The following is a 21,298-nucleotide window of genomic DNA, read 5'->3' as shown; positions in this document are numbered from 1 at the left end:
TGCTGGTTGGGGAATTCTGGGAGTTGAAGTCCACCCATCTTCAAATAGCCAAGCTTCAAATGACTTCAAACACCCAGAATTCTATGTCGAATATTTGAACACTGAATGATATTCAAACACCTTTCAACTCCCAGAATTCCCCATGGCACTACATTGACTCCATTGTAACGTATGATTGCATGGCATGGCAGCAATGCCGGCTGGGGAATTCTGGGAGTTGAAGTCATTTGAAGCTTGGCCATTTGAAGACCGGTGGACTTCAACTCCCAGAATTCCCCCATTGCATTGCACTGACTCCATTGGCCAGCAATGCTGGCCTGGGAATTCTGGGAGTTGAAGTAACAGTAACAGAGTTGGAAGCGACTTAGGAGGTCATCTAGTCCAACCCCCTGCCCACGCACGAGACCTGCACTAGGGATTCGAACCGCCGAACGGCCAAGCGTTCTGATTGACAAGCTCAGTCTCTTCGCCACTGAGCCACCTAGCCATTTGAAGCTTGGCCATGTGAAGACCGGTGGACTTCAACTCCCAGAATTCCCCATTGCATTGCATCGCTTTTGACTCCATTGTGACGCATGCGTGGCAGCGACCAGCAATGCTGGCTGAGGAATTCTGGGAGTTGAAGTCCACCCGACTTCAAGTGGGCCACTTCGGACCACACACTGCCTTAGGAGGATTGCAAGCAACTATTGACTCTCTGCTGCCACCTAGCGACGCCCAAAGGCTTTTGCAGCCCCCTACTAGGCAGATAGTGAATGCCGGTGAACCCCAAGGGGTCTTTTTTTGGGGGGGGGGGAGTAAAGTAATTAAAACCCCGCTAACAACCAGGGGAGACCCTTCCCTTCGTCCCCGGCCTTTCTTCCTCACCATCTCCCAGGAGCTCCCCAGGACCCGGCTCGGAAAGAGCTGCCGTCCCCGTCTCGGGAATACTTTTCACTCCTTCCATGCTGGCACCAAGAAGAACCCAGCTGCGGCCGTGACGACATAAAAGGGCGCCGGCCTACACTCTGTCGCGCGTCGCATTTGACCATAGAGATTGGAAAGGATAGACACGTCTGTTCATGTCTACTTTTAAGACTTTTCTATTCTGTTTCTCTCTCTCTCTCTCTCTAAAGGGGAATCTTATTAGTTGTCCTCCGATTCCCAAAAAGACAAGTTGATAACATAAAGTTAACGTACTATATAATGCCTTGGTAGATGCTCCAAGACAAATTCCTTGTGTGTCCAATCACACTTGGCCAATATTCTATTCTATTCTATTCTATTCTATTCTATTCTATTCTATTCTATTCTATTCTATTCCATTCCATTCCATTCCATTCCATTCCATTCATTTTCTCTATTCTATTCTATTCTATTCTATTCTATTCTATTCTATTCTATTCTATTCTATTCCATTCCATTCCATTCCATTCCATTCCATTCATTTTCTCTATTCTATTCTATTCTATTCTATTCTATTCTATTCTATTCTATTCTATTCTATTCTATTCCATTCCATTCCATTCCATTCCATTCATTTTCTCTATTCTATTCTATTCTATTCTATTCTATTCTATTCTATTCTATTCTATTCATTTTCTCTATTCTATTCTATTCTATTCTATTCTATTCTATTCTATTCTATTCTATTCTATTCTATTCTATTCTAGTAAGGACACACTTGGAATACTGCATCCAGTTTTGGTTGCCACGATGTAAAAAAAGAAAAGACTCTAGAAAGAGTGCAGAGAAGAGCAACAAACATGATTAGGGGGACGGAGGCTAAGACATGAAGAATGGTTGCTGGAAATGGGTTTTGCTAGTCTAGGGAAAAGAAGGACTAGGGGAGACATGATAGCAGTGTTCCAATATCTCAGGGGCTGCCACAAAGAAGAGGGAGTCAAGGTATTCTCCAAAGGACCTGAAGGCAGGAGAAGAAGCAATGGATGGAAACTAATCAAGGAGAGAAGCAACCTAGGATTAAGAAGAAATTTCCTGACAGTTAGAACAATTAATCAGTGGAACGACTTGCCTCCAGAAGTTGTGAATGCTCCAACACCGGAAGTTTTTAAGAAGAGATTGGACAACCATTTGTCTGAAATAGTATAAAGCAGTGGTGAAATCCAATTTTTTTTTACTATTGGTTCTGTGGGCGTGGCTTGGTGGGCGTGGCAGGGGAAGGATACTGCAAAATCCCCATTCCCTCCCCACTCCTGGGGGAAGGGTATTGCAAAATCTCCATTCCCACCCCACTCTGGGGCCGAACTACTCAAAATTTCCATTACCGGTTCTCCAAACTGCTCAAACTGCTCAAATTTTCCGCTACCTGTACACCAGAACCTGTCAGAACCTGCTGGATTTCTGGGGGTTGGACTAGAAGACCTCCAAGGTCCCTTCCTATTCTATTCTATTCTATTCTATTCTATTCTATTCTATTCTATTCTATTCTATTCTATTCTATTCTATTCCATTCCATTCCATATTTTCTATTCTATTCTATTCTATTCTATTCTATTCTATTCTATTCTATTCCATTCCATTCATTTTCTCTATTCTATTCTATTCTATTCTATTCTATTCTATTCTATTCCATTCCATTCCATTCCATTCCATTCATTTTCTCTATTCTATTCTATTCTATTCTATTCTATTCTATTCTATTCTATTCTATTCTATTCTATTCTATTCTATTCTATTCTATTCCATTCCATTCCATTCCATTCCATTCCATTCCATTCTCATAAAGCCATTTAAGCAAATATCAGGATTAGGTAACAAAATACTTCAGTCCATAAACTTCAGTCATCTCATTTGTGCTTCAGTCTAAATTTTCTGGCTCTATGAGAGAATAAGTCTTCCACTGAGACTTTATTACTGCAATAAAATCTCCCTCAATTCCGGGAGAAGGACTTGGAGGAAGAATAGTTTGCTTTTTGCTTTTTTTCCTGGATGCTTTTCTACTTCCCTGTCAAAGTTATAAAAAGTGTTAAAAGTGTTGCTAGGCAAAAGTCTGGATGCCAGAAAGATTCAAGGGATTGGCAGCTCTTTGCTGCCCTCTAGTGGTTATTTGGGTTTTACTGTCCAAATCTGGAAGCCACCTGTACAGATAACGATTTTATGGACGGTCAAACATTTCTTATATCTAGGCTCCTTTTTTAAAATGGCGCCGTTTCGTGTCGAATTGCATCCTGGGAAGTGTAGTTCCTTTCCCACCGCCGGTGCCCCGCGACCCGTATTCGGGCGGCGTTCTAGTTGCCTTGGTAACGGGCGAGCGTCTCAGCCTTGTGGCGTTGGTGAGGGAAGAGGAGAGAAACTAAGTAAATTTAAAATGGAGCGAAAAGTACACTTAACGCAACACCATAGTTACACACTAGGCAGCAGAAATCATCCAATAAAAAAACAATTATTAGAGCAATTAGAACAACTCCCAGAATTCTCCAGCCAGCATGACCATTGCAAAGAATTTTGAAAGATCCATCCATCCATCCATCCATCTCTATCCATCTCTCTCTCTTTTCTATCTCCATTTATCTATCATCTATCTATCTATCTATCTATCTATCTATCTATCTATCTATCTATCTATCTATCTATCTATCCCATCCATCTGTCCATCTGTCGCTCTGATCTATCTATCTATCATCCACCTGTCCCTCCATCCATCTGTCCCTCCATCTCTCTGTTCGATCTATCTGTCTGTCTGTCTGTCTGTCTATCAATCTATCTAATTTATCCCTCTCTCTGTCTCTCTCTCTCTATCAAGCACCTGTCCATCCATCCGTCTCTCTGTTCGATCTATCTATCTATCTATCTATCTATCTATCTATCTATCTATCTATCTATCATCCACTTGTCCCTCCATCCATCTGTCCATCCATCTCTCTGTTCGATCTATCTGTCTGTCTGTCTATCTATCTAATTTATCTCTATACCTATCTATCTATCTATCTATCTATCTATCTATCTATCTATCTATACCAAATTTGCATGAAGCCAAAAGTTGTACGGCTGCCTGCAACTTACCAGCCAGTCTATCTATCTATCAATCATATACCTGTCCATCCATCCATCTGTCCATCCGTCTCTCTGTTTGATCTATCTATCTATCTATCTATCTATCTATCTATCTATCTATCTATCTATCTATCTATCTATCTATCTATCTATCTATCATCTGTCTATCTATCTATCTCTATCTCTCTATCTATCATCCACTGTCCCTCCATCCATCTGTCCATCCATCTCTCTGTTCGATCTCTGTCTGTCTGTCTATCCATCTAATTTATCTCTCTCTCTCTCTCTCTATCATCCACCTGTCCATCCATCCATCTGTCCATCCGTCTCTCTGTTCGATCTATCTATCTATCTATCTATCTATCTATCTATCTATCTATCTATCATCTACCTATCTATCTATCTATCTATCTATCTATCTATCTATCTATCTATACCAAATTTGCATGAAGCCAAAAGTTGTACGGCTGCCTGCAACTTACCAGCCTTAATAATTATTAATTTTTCAAAGTTGTTAATAACAAGTACAAGAACAATGTTATTATTATATTTTAGCCTTCCTTTGTTTGTTTATTTCAAATATACCTAATATCTTGTATTCCCCCCCCCCCAAAAAAAATAGAAACCCAGCAAGGTGGGTTAAATTGACTTTATAGCCATGTAAGCTGAGTATGGGTGCCAAAACATACAACCTTAGACAATAAGAAATAACAATACAGTCATTTCTAAACATGTGAGAATGTCGTCTGAAAAAACAAATTGTGTTTCATATGTTATCATGTTCTCCCACACTTAACTGCATTAAGTTTATGAATTAAACATATTTAACGGGAAATTGCTGTGGTAGTAGTTTTCTGAGAAGCACTACAATCTCCCACAAATCCATTTACATTGTCAAATTGTACACAAATGTGGACAGCGATAACATGCAGTTTAATATTTGCTCTGGTAATGTGCTTGTTTTTATAGTAAATGCCTCCTAGCTATGGTCTACGGCAGTGGTGAAATCCAATTTTTTTTACTACCAGTTCTGTGGGCGTGGCTTGGTGGGCGTGGCAGGGGAAGGATACTGCAAAATCCCCATTCCCTCCCCATTCCTGGGGGAAGGATATTGCAAAATCTCCATTCCCACCCCACTCTGTGGCCAGCCGGAGGTGGTATTTGCCGGTTCTCCGAACTACCCAAAATTTCCGCTGCCGGTTCTCCGAACTGCTCAAAATTTCTGCTACCGGTTCTCCAGAACTTGTCAGAACCTGCTGGATTTCACCCGTAGTCTGCGGCTAGTAGGATTTTTACAATGCCCATTGGAACTTTAAAAAGAAACTTAACCTTTACAATATGCACCTGAAACAAGTTTATAAAAGAGAATTCAACTGTTGCGTTCTTTTCAGCAACATATTATTATAAATGGTATATATGTAGCATTTTATTTAATACTGAAGGGAAACAATAATAAGGATATAATAAATAATACTAGAATATGATATACTGGTATACTAGATTCTGTAACCATTAGGTTCCTGTAATACATATATGCCTTTGTATTTGTATCTCCTTTAACAAACATATTCTGTTATTAGGCCTCTGTAATGTATCTGGTATTTGTCAAACGTATGTCCCTGCCATTTGACCTGAACTCATATCAATCTTCTTTCTGTGCTATCTAAAAGCATGGTACATATCTCAGTTGAAACTACAGCCATCAACAAAGAGATAATTTACACCTCAGCCCTAATTTATGTTTGATCTGGATAAACTCCTGTCTTCCAGAGCCAGGGGGCTAAGTGGCCAATTGAGTAAACAAAGAAATGCTTAAGATAAAACTAATTGGGAAGTTTCTATTCCCCCTTGCAGGGCAACAAGGAATACACAAACCTAAATTAGGAGGTCAGAATTGGGTAATAAGCTGACGTCTCTGAGAGTATAAAAGGACGCCATACCTTCCCCGAGGTGTGGCCATCTCCTCGCATGCATTGTATCTGTATGTTCTGGATATAGTTCCATCCAGTATTTTGTTTTTGGCCATAAATAAAATCTGTTTTTTTGCAAGCCTCATCTTGAGTCTCTCTCTTTGGCATTCTGGTGACTCAAGTGTATTTTGGGACCTTATAATACTTTTTGGACACCTAAAGAAGTTTATTTTATAAAGTAGCTACTCAAAACGCTGAGGGTTAGTTTGATGTAGTGATTAAGGCAGTTTAACTGGGAGACTGTGAGTTCTAGTCCTGCTTTAAACATTAGACTGAAAGCCCTTCTGAAGCAGGGGTGAAACCCAGCAGTTTCTGACAGATTCTGGGGAACTGGTAGCGGAAATTTTTAGTAGTTCAGAGAATTGGCAAATGCCAATAAATTATCTTTGTTATCTTTCTATAGGTATTATAATGCAATAAAACTTTTAACATGTGCAATATACCTATTTTTCTCTCTTATTATACCATACAGATCGATGTATGTAAATAAAGTGTGACCAATTATTCCGGTATGGTTTCAGAGGATACCTTTTAAAATAGAGGTAAAATAAAATCACAATTTCTTAATGCTAAAGAGTCCATAAAATACATCGATAAAATGTTTCAATAGTTGTATTTACAAAACCCAGGGAATTCATACATTATGTACATGTGTATGTGAGTGCTTATGTGTGTATATGTATGTATGTAAAAAGGCAAACATTTATCCTTTTATTATTTTCAAAAAGAAGTCAATATTTATCAAGAATCTAGCAAAATAACTTTCACCAGATCAAGAACAATGCATTTGTTTCAGTGGTGGGTTTCAATTTTTTTTATTACCGGTTCTGTGGGTGTGGCTTGGTAGGCGTGGCTTGGTGGGCGTGGCCAGGGAAGGATATTGTAAAATCTCCATTCCTACCCCACTCCAGGGGAAGGATACTGTAAAATCTCCATTCCCACCCCACTCAAGGGGAAGGTTACTGCAAAATCCCCATTTCGTCCCAATCAGCTGGGACTTGGGAGACAGAGAATAGATGGGGGTGAGCCCAGTCAGAATTTTTACTACCGGTTTTCTGAACTACTCAAAATTTCCGTTACCGGTTCTCCAGAACTGGTCAGAACCTGCCGAAACCCACCTCTGATTTGTTTTGACTTAAGAGATTGATTTTCATGTGGAAAGAAATTAAAGTGGTTTGGGACCCCTTTAAATCGTTGGTCATAACTTATTGCAGAAAGTAAAAAAAATGTACTTTTGCTCAATAATACAGAATACATTTCCTTATACAGTGAGAGCAAACATTGATAAAAATGTTGAGAATAACAGGTGCACGTGTTCCCCGGAAATATTCTACGAATATATAAAATCTCATTTGCGAATGTATGACCATTTTGATTTCAAATGTCAACATTTTAAACCTCCCAGTATCTATTATGCAATAGTACCGTTGACTAAAAACTAAACAACTGTGACAAACAAAAATTGAATGCATTCCTGAAAGACAAAGCCAAGAATGCCTGATCTTTCTGTTCTTTTGCTCAAACAATCTGAAATTAAGTAAATTTTCGTTTAAATTATTAATTTAATTCAGGGGTATAATCCAGCAGGTTCTGACAGGTTCTGGAGAACCGGTAGCGGAAATTTTGAGTAGTTCGGAGTACCGGCAAATGCCACCTCTGGCTGGCCCCAGAGTGGGGTGGGAATGGAGATTTCGCAATATTCTTTCCCCAGGAGTGGGGAGGGAATGGAGATTTTGCAATATTCTTCCCCCAGGAGTGGGGAGGGAATGGGGATTTTGCAGTATCCTTCCCCCTGCCACGCCCACCAAGCCACGCCCACCAAGCAACACCACACTCACCACAGAACTGGTAGTAAAAAAATTTGGATTTTTTTCCTTTTTTTCCTTCCTGGCCTGTTTCCTTATATCAAATCAAAGAGTATATCTGTAACTCAGGGTTGAACTGTGGGATCCTTGGTATTTTCTGAGCTTGGTGGTTTTCTTGCCATCATTTGATTACCCAACTATATAACATCATCAGTGTTCTAGTAGTTGAAACATTGGCAAGCAAATAATCAAACTCAAAGAGCAACAAGGACCTCGCTTTTTTCTTATATTTTGTGGCCCTCAGGCAGAGCTTCAATCACACAATGGCAGTCCTGTCTCCCTTACTAACCAATAGAATCTCTGAATTATTTTAAAAAATGTACTTCTGTTAAAAAAAAAAACCTTCTACACTACAGGAAGCTTATAAGCGGAAAAAGTGACTTTTTCAAACATACAAACAATTTTGCAAATATTTATTTATAAATCTTTTATGAAAGGGATAAGTACAGAAAGATTCCCAACCCCAGAAAAATTTGTTTATTCTCAAATATTTCTCCTGAGTATATATACACATTAAATTAATACTCCCAAATCAATATCCAATTCCACAGGCACCTGAAAGGAAGGGATTTAAAAAAAATATCAAACATGATCACAACCATATAAAGCCCCGCCTCCTTGTGAGTGGCATATCCACAATTTGCATATCAAAGCTTTGATCAAGAGGTCACAACTTTTTCATTCCCATGTGGATACTCCTCTCCAGTTGTTTAGTTTTTAACTGGCATTGAGAACTAATATAACATGATCCTGTGCAGTTGGAAACACAACTTTAGACCTTGACTCACTGGGCCTAAAGATACTGTATATTGTTTTATTGCAGTGCTTCCCAAGAAGATATATTTGTGACTTGAAGATATATGAACTTCAACCCCCAGAATTCCTCACCCAGATGTATGGACTTCAACTCCCAGAATTCCTCACCTTGGGGAATTCTGGGAGTTGAAGTCCACATATCTTCAAGTGGCCAGGACTGGGGAAAACACTATTTTATTATAAGGAATGAAATGATGCTTTATTTCAGAACAAATAATCTGCAATTTTCAGAACAGTATAGCCATGTATTTGAGATGTTTGTGAATATGCATTAATTAACAACTAAAAGATTATATTTCAAGAGTGAAACCATAGATAGATAGACATACAGTACATTGCTGCAAAAAGTGTCAAAAATGAAACTGGGCATAACAATGAAACCCAATTTATAATTTTAAAAAATTGAGTCCCTAATATTGCACCGTTCTGCTCCTTAATACAGTTAAGCCAGTATTTCTAAACTTCGGCAAATTTTAAGATGTATAGTAGATACTTCAACCCCCAGAATTCCTTATCCAGTATGAGGAATTCTGGGGCTGAAGTTGAGAAATCTTAAAAGATGCCAAAGTTGAGAAACCTTCGAGAAGGTAAAGGGTGAAGAAGATACACGACGACATGGGAAAAAATAACTTTTTGCATTGCCTCAATGTAAAATATGTTCTCCTTTGGATTCTTCTCAGAGATTAGTTTTCAAACCGACATTGGTCTCCTTTGATTTAAACCTTGCAGGAAAAAAATCCCCCCAGAAACTTAAAACTAACCCTCTGATTTCTGTGGAAGTTGATTAAATGCGCTCAATATGTTTTATGTTAACTTCTGGGGCCAGTTTTATCGCATTATTTATCTGCCACAAACATAGTTCCAGCTTAAATAGGTAGCAACTTTGGCACCTCTGAGCTCAGCACCTGGTGCCCCCTAAGAACCCCATTTCCTTCCTGCAACGTACATCAAAATCACAATAACGCATAAATAGCATTACGCGTGAGCACCCCTGGTGCAAAACAAGCTGACCAATAATTTAAATAAATTATAGGATGCAGGGAAAGAGTGAAGTCTCTCGAATAACATAAATATTTTCTTCTAGTGCAACAGAGAGTGTCCCGTGATAAATTGCTTGAAGGTATTGGTGTACGCTCTTCGCAAGCCTGAAGCTCTCCTTTATGAAGCAAGTCTGCGCATAGCCTAGTTTTTAAAAAAAAGAAAAGAAAAGAAAGGGAAATAGGATTAAAATTCTAAATTTGAAGTGAAAACTGTGAAGAGTAAATAGATGTTGATTACTAAGATTGTATTACCGTTATTCTTCTCTTCCTTACTAGTATCTGTCTCTTCCCACTTATTACTATAACCATGTTGCTTGTATCTTTCAATTTATATTGTTTTTATTTCTTTCCTAGTACGATTTGATAGCTTATTATATATCTGCTATAGAGCACAGCACACCAGAACAACTAGACACAAGGACAGTTTTTTCCTGAACGCTAAACAATTAATTTCCTCAACACTGTCAAACTATTTAGTAAGTCTGCACTACTATTAATCTTCTCATCGTTCCCACCACCCATCTCCTTCCACTTATGATTGTATGACTAATTTTGTTACTTGTATCCTTACGATTTATATTGATATTTTTTCCTGATTGCTTATTTGTACCCTATGACTATCATTAAGTGTTGTACCTTATGATTCTTGATGAACGTATCTTTTTTTTTATGTACACTGAAAGCATATGCACTAAAGACAAATTCTTTGTGTGTCCAATCACACTTGGCCAATATTCTCTTCTCTTTTCTTCTCTTCGTAACCTTGACTATCACTAAGTTTTTATTCTTGATGAATGTATTTTATTCACCTTATGTACACTGAGAGCATATAGCCTTAAGACAAATTCCTTGTGTGTCCAATCACACTTGGCCAATAAAGAATTTCTATTCTATTCTATCTATCTATTACCACTGTAGCCATATCATGTGTGTAAAGTTAATTGGGTTTACTTTTCCCAAAGAACTCTAAAAAATGGTTTATTGAAGATGCTGCAAATGTGGACCTGTTTCCCACAGAAAAGAAAACACCGGGAGCCACAAAACCTGGGTGGGCGTGGCCAACTCGATGTCACTCACTTCAACCGGTCACATGACCCCCCCCTAACCACGCCTACCCAGCTGGTCATTAGGGCAGAGAACCAGTTGTTAAAAAACACCGGGAACCACAAAATTCTTTTGACATCTCTCTCTCTCCCCTCCCTCCCTCCCTCCTTCTCTCCTCCCCTCTCTCTTTATGTCTCTCTCTCTCTCCCCCTCTCTCTGTATCTCTCTGTCTCTGCCCTGGCTGCTTCTCCCACTCCTCGCCGTCGCCCTTACCTTCTCAGGCCAGGGGAGGAGTGACTGGGAGGGGAGGGCGAGGGGCAGGGCCAGCCAGTGGTGGGATCACCTGACAGGGAGCCACAGCAGAGGGCCCAAAGAGCCGCATGTGGCTCTGGAGCCACAGGTTGCTGACTCCTGTGCTAAGGGAACCCAGTTACCATGACAGAATCTTAAGGCTGTACACCGCCCTGAGTCCTTTGGGAGAAGGGCGGTATAGAAATCTAATAAATCAAATCAAATCAAATCAAGTTAAAATTGTCCTTGGTGCTCTCTGAGCTTGGTTGTTTTCCTGCAGACATTTCATTACCCAACTAGGTAACATCATCAGTGCTAGAAGGAAGTGAGGTTTTGTTCTTCCGATGACTGGGACCCCACTCCTGCAGTCACATGACCACATTTTGGGCGCTCAGCAACCAATTCACATTTACGGCTATTTGCAGCATCCCATAATCACATGACCATACTATACAAGTTTCCCCAAAAATGGCGGTTAGTTCCTGTTTGCCACAAAATCAGCCTATAGTGAACAATTAGTTTGCTTTGCAACTCAGGATTCGCCTAACAACCACTGCAAACAACAATCGGGACTGTCTCAACTTACGACTATAATAGGCAGGCTATACTATGGTCACAAGTTGAGAACTACCTGTACTGTTTTATGCTAAAAATCATAACAATGCAGATTTGAAATTAAATCATACCTCTTCTTGAACATCCAGCTGTTCATTCTGGTTCATTTCTGGGAATTCTATTGGTTCTTTGGACTCCTGCATTAAGGATATCTGGGCCACAAGAACATAGAATTATTAATATGACAAATAGCAAATTAATTGATTGAGTGGATAATACTGTTCTGTTAAACAATTAAGTATAATTCCCTGACAATTATAATTTTCATTATAACAGAAAGAAAATAAATTAAAACCTGTGTAACAGTCATGGTCCTTGAATCTGCACAGTGCTATTTTTCAAAAATTATTTGAATTATATTTATATATCTACATGGTTTCCACCACAAAGGCAGATAACCGAGTATTTCCTTTTCTATCAAAAATTGCAAACTAGAATGAAAATAACCAGGACTTTATGTGAAAATATGTTTATGTGTAAGTAAATAAAAAGCTGTACCGACTGGTCCATAAATAAATATGAAATATGTACCTTTTCAGCTATAGGGTCTTGGGCCTCTCGATACATGACTTGACTCTGTATGTGTAATACGGCATCGTGAACAGTCAGGAAAAATAATTCTTTCTGAATGTCATCATCAAAAAAGGCACAATGTTCCAATGTTTTAATAATGTGGTCTGTGGGGAAAATAAATAATAAAATATTACCAACACCATACAGACAACAATCAGTTTAAACATTCAGACCTGTTAAAACTCTATCTATCTATCTATCTATCTATCTATCTATCTATCTATCTATCTATCATCCACCTGTCCCTCCATCCATCCATCCATCTGTCCATCCGTTTCTCTGATCTATCTATCTATCTATCTATCTATCTATCTATCTATCTATCTACCTATCAATAATCTATCTACCTTTCTATCATCTATTCGTGTATTTATCTCTGTCATCTATCCATCTATCTCTACCATATATCTATCTGTTGCTGGTCTTTTAAGCCTTATGGGAGGGGCCAATCATCTCTTGGCCTTACTCCCGAGTCGTCCTTTTTGCTTTAGCTGCTCTTGTCTTCTGGCAGCTCTTCTCATGTGTGTCCTAGGAACAGGCTCCTCCTATTCCTCTGCCTCTTTGCTGTCAGCCTCTGGAGGCTCCGGAGTCTGTGCATCACTCCCAGAGGACCCTGTCTCCATCTCTGCCTCTGACACAGAGCCCTCATCCGGGCCTTCCCCAGCCTCCAGGACTGGCCCATGTTCTTCCTCAGCCTCATCACTGTCCGACTCCGCCGCCAGCTCCACAGGATGCTGGCGGACCACAACAATTTGTTCATGTACATTATAAATTTATACAGTATATTTTGTTATATCTATCTATCTATCATACACCTGTCCCTCCATCCATCTGTCGCTCTGATCTATCTATCTATCTATCTATCTATCTATCTATCTATCTATCTATCTATCTATCTATCATCTACCTGTCCACCACAAAGGCAGATAACCATCCATCCATTTGTTCATTTTGTTATAGTATTTTGAAATAAGCTTGTTATGGGATAGATGGAGATAAACTTTCAGAAGAGTTATTTGAAGTTGCTTGGTAGATGGCTGGATGGCTGGATGGCTGGCTGGATGGCTGGCTGGCTGGATGGATGGATGGACAGTAAGGCCAAGAGATGATTGGCCCCTCCCATAAGGCTTAAAAGACCAGCAACGGCTCTTGGGCTCTTTGTCAGAAAACAATGTAGATAGATTTGTTTCTTGTCTTGCTGCATTTATTTCTTGTCAGCATCTTCTGCTCCTGAACTTTTGCCAAGAAGGTTGCCAAAGTAGACCAAGGTTGGTGATAAGGCTGAAGAATTTGTGTTATGAAGAATTTGTTTTGAATTAGTTTGGACTACGCTGAGAATGAGTTAATTCTCAGCTGTTCAAATAAAGTCTGTTTTCAAACTGATTGCGTCTGATAATACCTACTTGGGCCTGGGTCACAACACAAATATGGATTACAGTGCATTGGTATTCACCTAGGAAAATGGGGGCTAAATTAATGTATAGAATACAGGTAGTCCTTGACTTACAACATTTCATTTAGTGACTGTTCAAAGTTACAACGGCACTGAAAAAAATGACTTACGACCATTTTTCACAGTTACTATAATTGCAGCATCAAAATGGTCATGTGATCAAAATTAAGATGCTCGGCAACTGGCATGTACATATGACAGTTGCAGTGTCCTGGGGTTACGTGATCCTCTTTTTGCGACCTTCTGACAATCAAAGTCAATGGGGAAGCCAGATTCGCTTAACAACCATGTTATTAACTTGACAAATGCAACGATTCACTTAACAATGGTAGCAAGCAATGTCGTAATATGGGACAAAACTCACAACAGATGTTCTCCCTTAGCAACAGAAATTTTGGGCCAAATTGTGGTCGTAAGTCAAAGACTACCTTTATATAGGACAATGATGGTGAACCTATGGCATGCGTGCCACAGGTGGCACGGAGAGCCATATCTGTGGGCACGCAAACATTGCCCTAGCTCAACTCCAGCGTCCATGCATGTGCCGGCCAGCTGATTTTCGGGCCTTCTGGGCCCACCGGAGGTTGGGGAATGGCCATTTCTGGCCTCCGGGAGGGTGGGGGAGGCCATTTTTGCCCTCCCCATGCTCCAAGAAAGCCCCTGGAGCCTGGGGAGGGCAAAAACAAGCCTACCGGGCCCACCGGTAACCTTTTTGCCGTTGCGCGCCAAAAGCGGGGGGAGCACAGGGTGGGGCGGGCTGCATTGAATTATGGGTGTGGGCATGTGTGTGCGTGACCCCCCCCCCACGCTCGCCACGCTTTTGGCACGTGACGGCAAAAAGGTTAGCCATCACTGATATAGTAGGTTTACATGATTTGAAGAGAGAGGTTTATCGTGAATTCTGCAATGTTGTTACCTCACTGGATTTAAAAATTTGAAGGGCTGAGAATGTAATTAAGGATTGTCGTGGGAGGTCATTACTACATTACTTTCAAAACTATTTTTTCCAAACAAAACTTTTCTTCCACACCGTTTTCTGTACTCTGTTCCCTGTAACAAATAAAAGCTGTAATAATGTGCAGATTTTTATTTACCTAGATGTGATGCAATGTATACTGACACATCAATCCTCTTGAATTCTTTGACAATCTGAAAAAAAAAGGGGGTGCCATCTTAAATACAGCTTTAAGGACACATAGGGAACACTAGAGGGTGTTTTCAGAATTAAATTTTCTGATTCAGGTCTGATTTAAATTTGTAAATCTAGCACAGGGTGCCATTTAAAGGCGGCAGTGATAAAAGTACAAATTTAAAGGTGCGATCAGAATTGATACAGAAGTAAAGATAAACTTGTACGCATGGATAAATGAGAATGACAGAAGAGAAAATGTGTCGCTCGGAGTTGAACTGTGGGATCCTTGGTGCTCTCTGAGCTTGGCAGTTTTCTTGCAGATGTTTCATTACCAAACTAGGTAATATTATCAGTGTTGAATAAACATTGATAGCACTGACGATGTTACTTAGTTTGGTAGTGAAACTAAGTTTTCTTGCAAGAAATCTGCCAAGTTCAGAAAACACCAAGGACCTCACATGGATAAATGACAATTTTGAATGTAATTGGGGGCCAAAGTTTCTTTAGAATCTCTAAACTGGGAAGTGTGGTAAAGAAACACATCATTAAAATCTTAACACCATATTCTAGGTCACAACGGACAATTAGGAACAAAACAGGATTCCTAACAAATAAAAGCATTTGGGAGTCAAAACAGACTAAAGGTAACAACATCAATTTGGATTATCCTGGTAACAGAGGTGGGTTTCAGCAGGTTCTGGCAGTTCTGGAGAACCGGTAGCAGAAATTTTGAGTAGTTCAGAAAACAGGTAAATACCACCTCTGACTGGCCCCGCCCCCACCTATTCTCTGCCTCCCGAGTCCCAGCTGATTGGGAGGAAATGGGGATTTTCCAGTAACCTTCCCCTGGAGTGGGGAGGGAATGGAGATTTTACAGTATCCTTCCCCTGCCACGCCCACCAAGCCATGCCACGCCCACCAAGTCATACCCACAGAACCCGTAGTAAAATTTTTTGAAACCCACCACTGCCTGGTAGGGGAATTTAACCATAATTCCTCCAGCATGATCACTATCTAATTATAACAGGAGGTTGGACTAGAAGACCTCCAAGGTCCCTTCCAACTGTTACTCTGTTTTATTGTTCTATATGAGGGATGCAGTGGCTCAGTGGCTAAGACGCTGAGCTTGTCAATTGAAAAAGTCGGCAGTTCAGCGGTTCGAATCCCGAGTGCTGCATAATGGGATGCGCTCCCATTATTTGTCCCAGCTTCTGCCAACTTAGCAGTTCTAAAGCACGTAAAAAAGTAGAAAAATAGGGACCACCTTTGGTGGGAAGGTAATAGCGTTCCGTGCGCCTTCGGCATTTAGTCCTGCCGGCCACATGACCACGGAGACGTCTTCGGACAGCGCTGGCTCTTCGGCTTTGAAATGGAGATGAGCACTGCCCTCTAGAGTCGGGAACAACTAGCACATATGTGCGAGGGGAACCTTTACCTTTACCTTATTGTTCTATACATCTGGAAACTTGTAGAAACCATAGAAGAATGACTAGTATCCCTATAACTTTAAATGATCTATTTTTAACAACAGATCGATGAGAAAAAAATGAGAAAATATTCTTACTGTTTTCATTACTCTGACGGCTACTACATCCATGAACGAGACAGCTCCAAAGTCGAAAATTAGGCTGTGGAGTGGCACTTGAGGGACATTCACTCTGACGGGAAGTTCTGAGTTCCAGTCCACCTGAATCTCCATTTCTTTGGTTGGAATATCTGGATCTACAGGATCTTCCGGATCGTCATCAGATTCAAAGCCTTCATTCACGGTACCGGAATCACTGATAATACCATTCTAATCAGAAGAGATAGACAGCATGTTCAAGGCCTTCCTTTATTACATTGGTACAAAAATACAGATTTTTCTCCACAACAAAATAGTTCTAATCAACTCATGGCAAAGCTAATAACTTCATATTTTCTTTACATAAGTCAAGATAATGCATACTGTACAGAAACTTTCCTGGGAACAGAATTGTTTAAATTGTTTAAAATTTGTTTAAAAACCAGATCAGTTTGATCTAAAAGTTAAGGCGGCTAGAAAGTAGGCGATGGTGAGTTCTAGTTTGCCTTAGTCACAAAAGCTGGCAGGTGACTTTAGGCCAATCCACCAGGAGATTGTGAATTCTAGTCCCCTTTTAGCCATTACAACTAGCTGTGTGACTTTAGGCCAATCCACCAGGAGATTGTGAATTCTAGTCCCCTTTTAGCCATTACAACCAGCTGTGTGAATTTGGGCCAATCCATCAGGAGATTGTGAATTCTAGTCCCCTTTTAGCCATTACAACCAGCTGTCTGACTTTAGGCCAATCCACCAGGAGATTGTGAATTCTAGTCCCCTTTTAGCCATTACAACCAGCTGTGTGACTTTGGGCCAATCACCAGGATACTGGGAGTTCTAGTGCCATCTTAAGCATGAAAGCCAGCTGAGTGACCTTAGACCAGCTACTCTTTCTCAGTTCAACTCAACAGGATTGTTGTTGTGAGGAAAACAGGAAGAGGGAAGTGTGTTGGATATGTTTGCCATCTTAAGTGATTTGTAAAAATAATAAAAGTGGGATACCAATAAATAAATAAACTTTGTGTGTTTAGGATCATACAAGCGCATGCATAAATAAACTACACGGGGCATATCCTAGACTCTAATTTTTTTGCCTCTGGCCTTACACCAAAGATTCTGCCCCTTTAAATAAAAAAGGAAATAATTTTGTTTTGAAAAAAACACGAGAATCAAGTTCTGCGCCCGTAGAAATTTATGAAAATATGTATAATTTAAAGTAAAAGATGGCGTTCTCAGCAAACCCCATGGTTGCCATTAATTTCATTATGCCATCTGCACAAGGAAATAAGTATATTCTTCTTGCAAACCTCAGAGTTGTATTAATTCCTTTGCACCAGTGGTGGGTTGCCCCCGGTTCGCACCGGTTCTGTAGAACCGATAGTAAAACCGGCGGGAAGCTCTGCCCACCGACCCCGACATCATCAGAACGCTTCTGCACATGCGCAGAAGAGCACGCGCATGTGCAGAATTGCAAACCAGTAGTAAACCAGTAGTAAACCTGTTGCAAACCAGTAGTAAATGTAAGTAGAACCCACCCCTGCTTTGCACCCAGATTTAATTGTTGAACGAGGTCATCTAATCATTCTCTTTCTTCCAAGTGAAAATTCTTAGCAAATGTTTTGCCCACAATCGTGGCTTCTAGCGACATTATCACCCACGCAAACTTTCAAGTCACATTCCAGGTTTTGCTTTGATCCCAAGTCAATTTTCTACTCATTATTGCCTTATCTGGAATCTTCTTCTCTGTAGTCAAGTTTATTGCCTGATCCACATGTTCTAGCTCAGATGCATTTTTCTCTTCAGATTCTTTCCGAGCTCTGTAACTCTTTGCTTCCATGATTTAATATCTCAAATTTCGTCCAAGGATGCTTGATTTAGCCATGCAAGTTATTGTTATTTTTTTAGGGAATGTCCCAGTTTTTTCATGTAGGAATCCATGTCCCTCAAATACTTTTGCTCTATGTTGTACTAACAGTTCTCGACTTACGACCACAATTTGAATCCAAAATTTCCATTGCTAAACAAGACATTTATTGAATTTTCTCCCATTTTACGACCTTCCCTGCCACAGCTGTTAAGCTGTTAAGTGAATCACTGCAGTTGTTATGTTACAAACATGGTTATTAAGTGAATCTGGCTTCCCCATTGACTTTGCTAGTCGCAAAAGGTGATCACACGACCTGGGGAATACTGCAACCGTCATAAATATGAGTCAGTTGCCAAGCGTCCGAATTTCGATCACGTGACTATAGGGATGCTGCAACGGTCGTAAGTGTGAAAAATGCATAAGTAACTTTTTTTCAGTGTCGTCGTAACTTTGAACAGTCACTAAACAAATGGTTGTAAGTGGAGGACTTTTTTTTTTTATCGAGCATGGTTTTTATTTACTTCTTTCTCAAATGTAGATCCCGCCCATCTCATTCGAAACAATGACTTTGGGTGGTGTACAGTATAATAAATACAGTTTATATTGTTTTGAACACTATGTTTTGTAAATATTTTACAAAAATTAAATTAAACATTAAACAGATGTACATCAGCAGAGAAAGTGAGAGAAAGGAAAACTAAGTGTGGTTAAAGGGCTTTGGGAATTCACGAGAATCTTGAGACTCGCTTGCTAATTAGATTTTTTTTTTTGTGCCTCCAAGTAATTAAAAGTAAAATAAAAAAACAGGTCGCAGGTACTGTAAGAGAAAAATTATTTCAAATCGATTGCCCATGATAAAACCCTTTTAAAGACAACCGAGCAAAGAATAAAAATTGGCGCTTTACTTTGGTTGCTTTCAATTTTCCTTTCTTGATTAGCTTCTGTATTTTCCTCAAAGCCTTCAGCCTCTTGTTGTACACCCGGACGGCATCAAATCCCACCTTCAAACAACAAATTCAGTAATTTTTGTTTTAGTTGTGTTTACATAGGGGGTAGTGTATGGAAACAATAATAAAGATAGAATATAAAATACTGATATACTAGATTTAGTAAAAGCTTGTTATTCTGTAACCATTAGGTTCCTGTAACATATATATTGTGCCTTTGTATTTGTATCACATATATTATTCCTTTCTATTTGTATCTCCTGTTACAAACATATTGTTATTAGGCCTCTGTAATGTATCTGGTATTTGTCAAATGTATGTCCCTGCCATTTGACCCGAACCCATATCAATCTTTTTCTGTGCCATCTAAAAGCATGGTACGTATCTCAGTTGAAACTACAGCCATCAACAAAGGGATAATTTACACCTCAGCCCTAATTTATGTTTGATCTGGATAAGATCTTGTCTTCCAGAGCCAGGGGCTAAGTGGCCAATTAAGTAAATAAAGAAATGCTTAAGATAAGACTAATTGGAAGTTTAGATTCCTTTGCAGGGCAACAAAGAATACACAAACATAAATTAGGGGCCAGAGTTGAGGACCTAACTGGTGCTTTAAAGGTATAAAAAGTGGTTACATCTTCTCTGAAGGTGTGAGCCCTCCCATATACATATCTCTTTGTATGTGTTTGGAATGGTTTTACCCAGCCTTTTGTCTTTGATCAAAGATTAAATGTTGATTCTTATTCAAGCCTCGTTTAAGTCCTTCTTTTTGGTTCACTGAGGGCTTAAGCGTACAGCCAGACCTTACATTTCGAAATGAAACACCTTGGCTACAATCCATTAAAAATAGTGGACGTCAATTGTTTGTTATATGTGTATATGCTGACTCTCATCCATCCCAGAATTTCAGGAAAAAAAACATACATTCTCAAGCAATTTCTTAGCCAGTTACCATCCATTTCTAGAGCGGTATCCCCCTCTCTCTCCTCCTTCTTCTCTCTGCAAACTTCCCTCCCTTGAAGCACTGATGATATAGCTCAGTTGGGTTATGAAACGTCTATAACAGTGTTTTTCAACCTTGGAAACTTGAAGATGGGTGGACTTCAACTCCCAGAATCCCTCAGCCAGCGCTGCTGGCTGGGGGATTCTGGGAGTTGAAGTCCACCCATCTTCAAGCTACCAAGGTTGAGATACACTGGTCTATAAGAACATCACCAAACTCAGAGAGCATCAAGGACCCTACAGCTGTCCTCCTCCTACTCCTCCTCCTCTCTGCAAACCTCCCTCCCTTGTAGCACTGATGATATAGCCTAGTTGGGTCCTGAAACGTCTGCAAGAAAACCACCAAGCTCAGAGAGCATCAAGAAGTCCACAGTTCAACCCTGAGCTACAACTATCCTCTTCTATTGGTGTCATCCCAACAAACTTAATCCCTGCTCAACGTCACACCGAACACTGTATTGATATTTCGAGAAGCCTCAATTGCACCCCTTCGAAAACATTACTACTTACAGTAGATTTCACGCTGCTTCTTAAGCCGTCGATATTAGCATAAAAAATGGGACTTGAAAACTTGAGAATCTTCACTCCTTCAGGTTCAGCAACCTGTTGTAAAAAAATAAGTTTTTACTTCTTTATAAGCAAATCTTATTTGCTTTAGGCCCAGAAGAACAAAAAAAAAAAAAAACCCCTGGTAAAATTGTTTGACTCCAGAAGTTGTGGAGGTTTTTAAGAAGAGATTGGACAGCCAGAATAGTATAGGGCAGGGGTCTGCAACCTTAAACACTCAAAGAGCCATTTGGACCCGTTTCCCACAGAAAAGAAAACACCGGGAGCCACAAAATCCTTCCCGTGCCTGACTATTTCTTCAGCGGCCACAAAACTAGCATAAGTAGTTGAATTAAATGTTCTGTTTTCTTCTGAAACTTTTCTCTCTTTTTTTTGGATTTATCCGTGGTTGGCCTACCGGGATTGAAAAGCTCAATAAATCGCGTGCCGGTGAGTGTCGCACATTGGCGGTTGTGATGCATATTTTGAGTGACAGGGAGCCGCAGCAGAGGGGTGAAAGAGCCACATGCGGCTCCAGAGCCGCAGGTTGCTGACCCCTGATATAGGGTCTCCTGCTTAA

At 40.0% G+C, this 21,298-nt stretch overlaps 2 protein-coding genes across 2 annotated transcripts in view; both read right to left on the bottom strand.

Moving 5' to 3' along the window:
• Nucleotides 1–965, bottom strand: part of COG5 (component of oligomeric golgi complex 5) — a 156,665-nt gene extending 155,700 nt beyond the window's left edge. The window contains exon 1 of the mRNA XM_070946699.1: nucleotides 868–965. Within this exon, the coding sequence (XP_070802800.1) occupies nucleotides 868–946 (79 nt within the window). The 5' untranslated portion in view covers nucleotides 947–965. The remainder of the gene's footprint in view (nucleotides 1–867) is intronic.
• An 8,840-nt stretch (nucleotides 966–9,805) lies between these two features.
• The window catches only part of SLC26A4 (solute carrier family 26 member 4), a 37,111-nt gene continuing 25,618 nt past the window's right edge, over nucleotides 9,806–21,298 (bottom strand). The window contains exons 16-22 of the mRNA XM_070947459.1: nucleotides 20,683–20,775; nucleotides 19,129–19,224; nucleotides 16,360–16,590; nucleotides 14,758–14,812; nucleotides 12,169–12,314; nucleotides 11,709–11,789; nucleotides 9,806–9,829 (exon numbers count right to left, since the gene is read on the bottom strand). Of these exons, the coding sequence (XP_070803560.1) occupies nucleotides 9,806–9,829; nucleotides 11,709–11,789; nucleotides 12,169–12,314; nucleotides 14,758–14,812; nucleotides 16,360–16,590; nucleotides 19,129–19,224; nucleotides 20,683–20,775 (726 nt within the window). The remainder of the gene's footprint in view (nucleotides 9,830–11,708; nucleotides 11,790–12,168; nucleotides 12,315–14,757; nucleotides 14,813–16,359; nucleotides 16,591–19,128; nucleotides 19,225–20,682; nucleotides 20,776–21,298) is intronic.

The sequence above is a fragment of the Pituophis catenifer genome, unplaced genomic scaffold (assembly GCF_029215685.1).
Source record: "Pituophis catenifer annectens isolate HBS135680 unplaced genomic scaffold, rPitCat1.0.hap2 SCAF_7, whole genome shotgun sequence".
NCBI lineage: Eukaryota > Metazoa > Chordata > Lepidosauria > Squamata > Colubridae > Pituophis > Pituophis catenifer.
The sequence above is the reverse complement of the archived record's forward strand: the minus strand, read 5'-3'. Positions and strand labels throughout refer to the sequence as shown.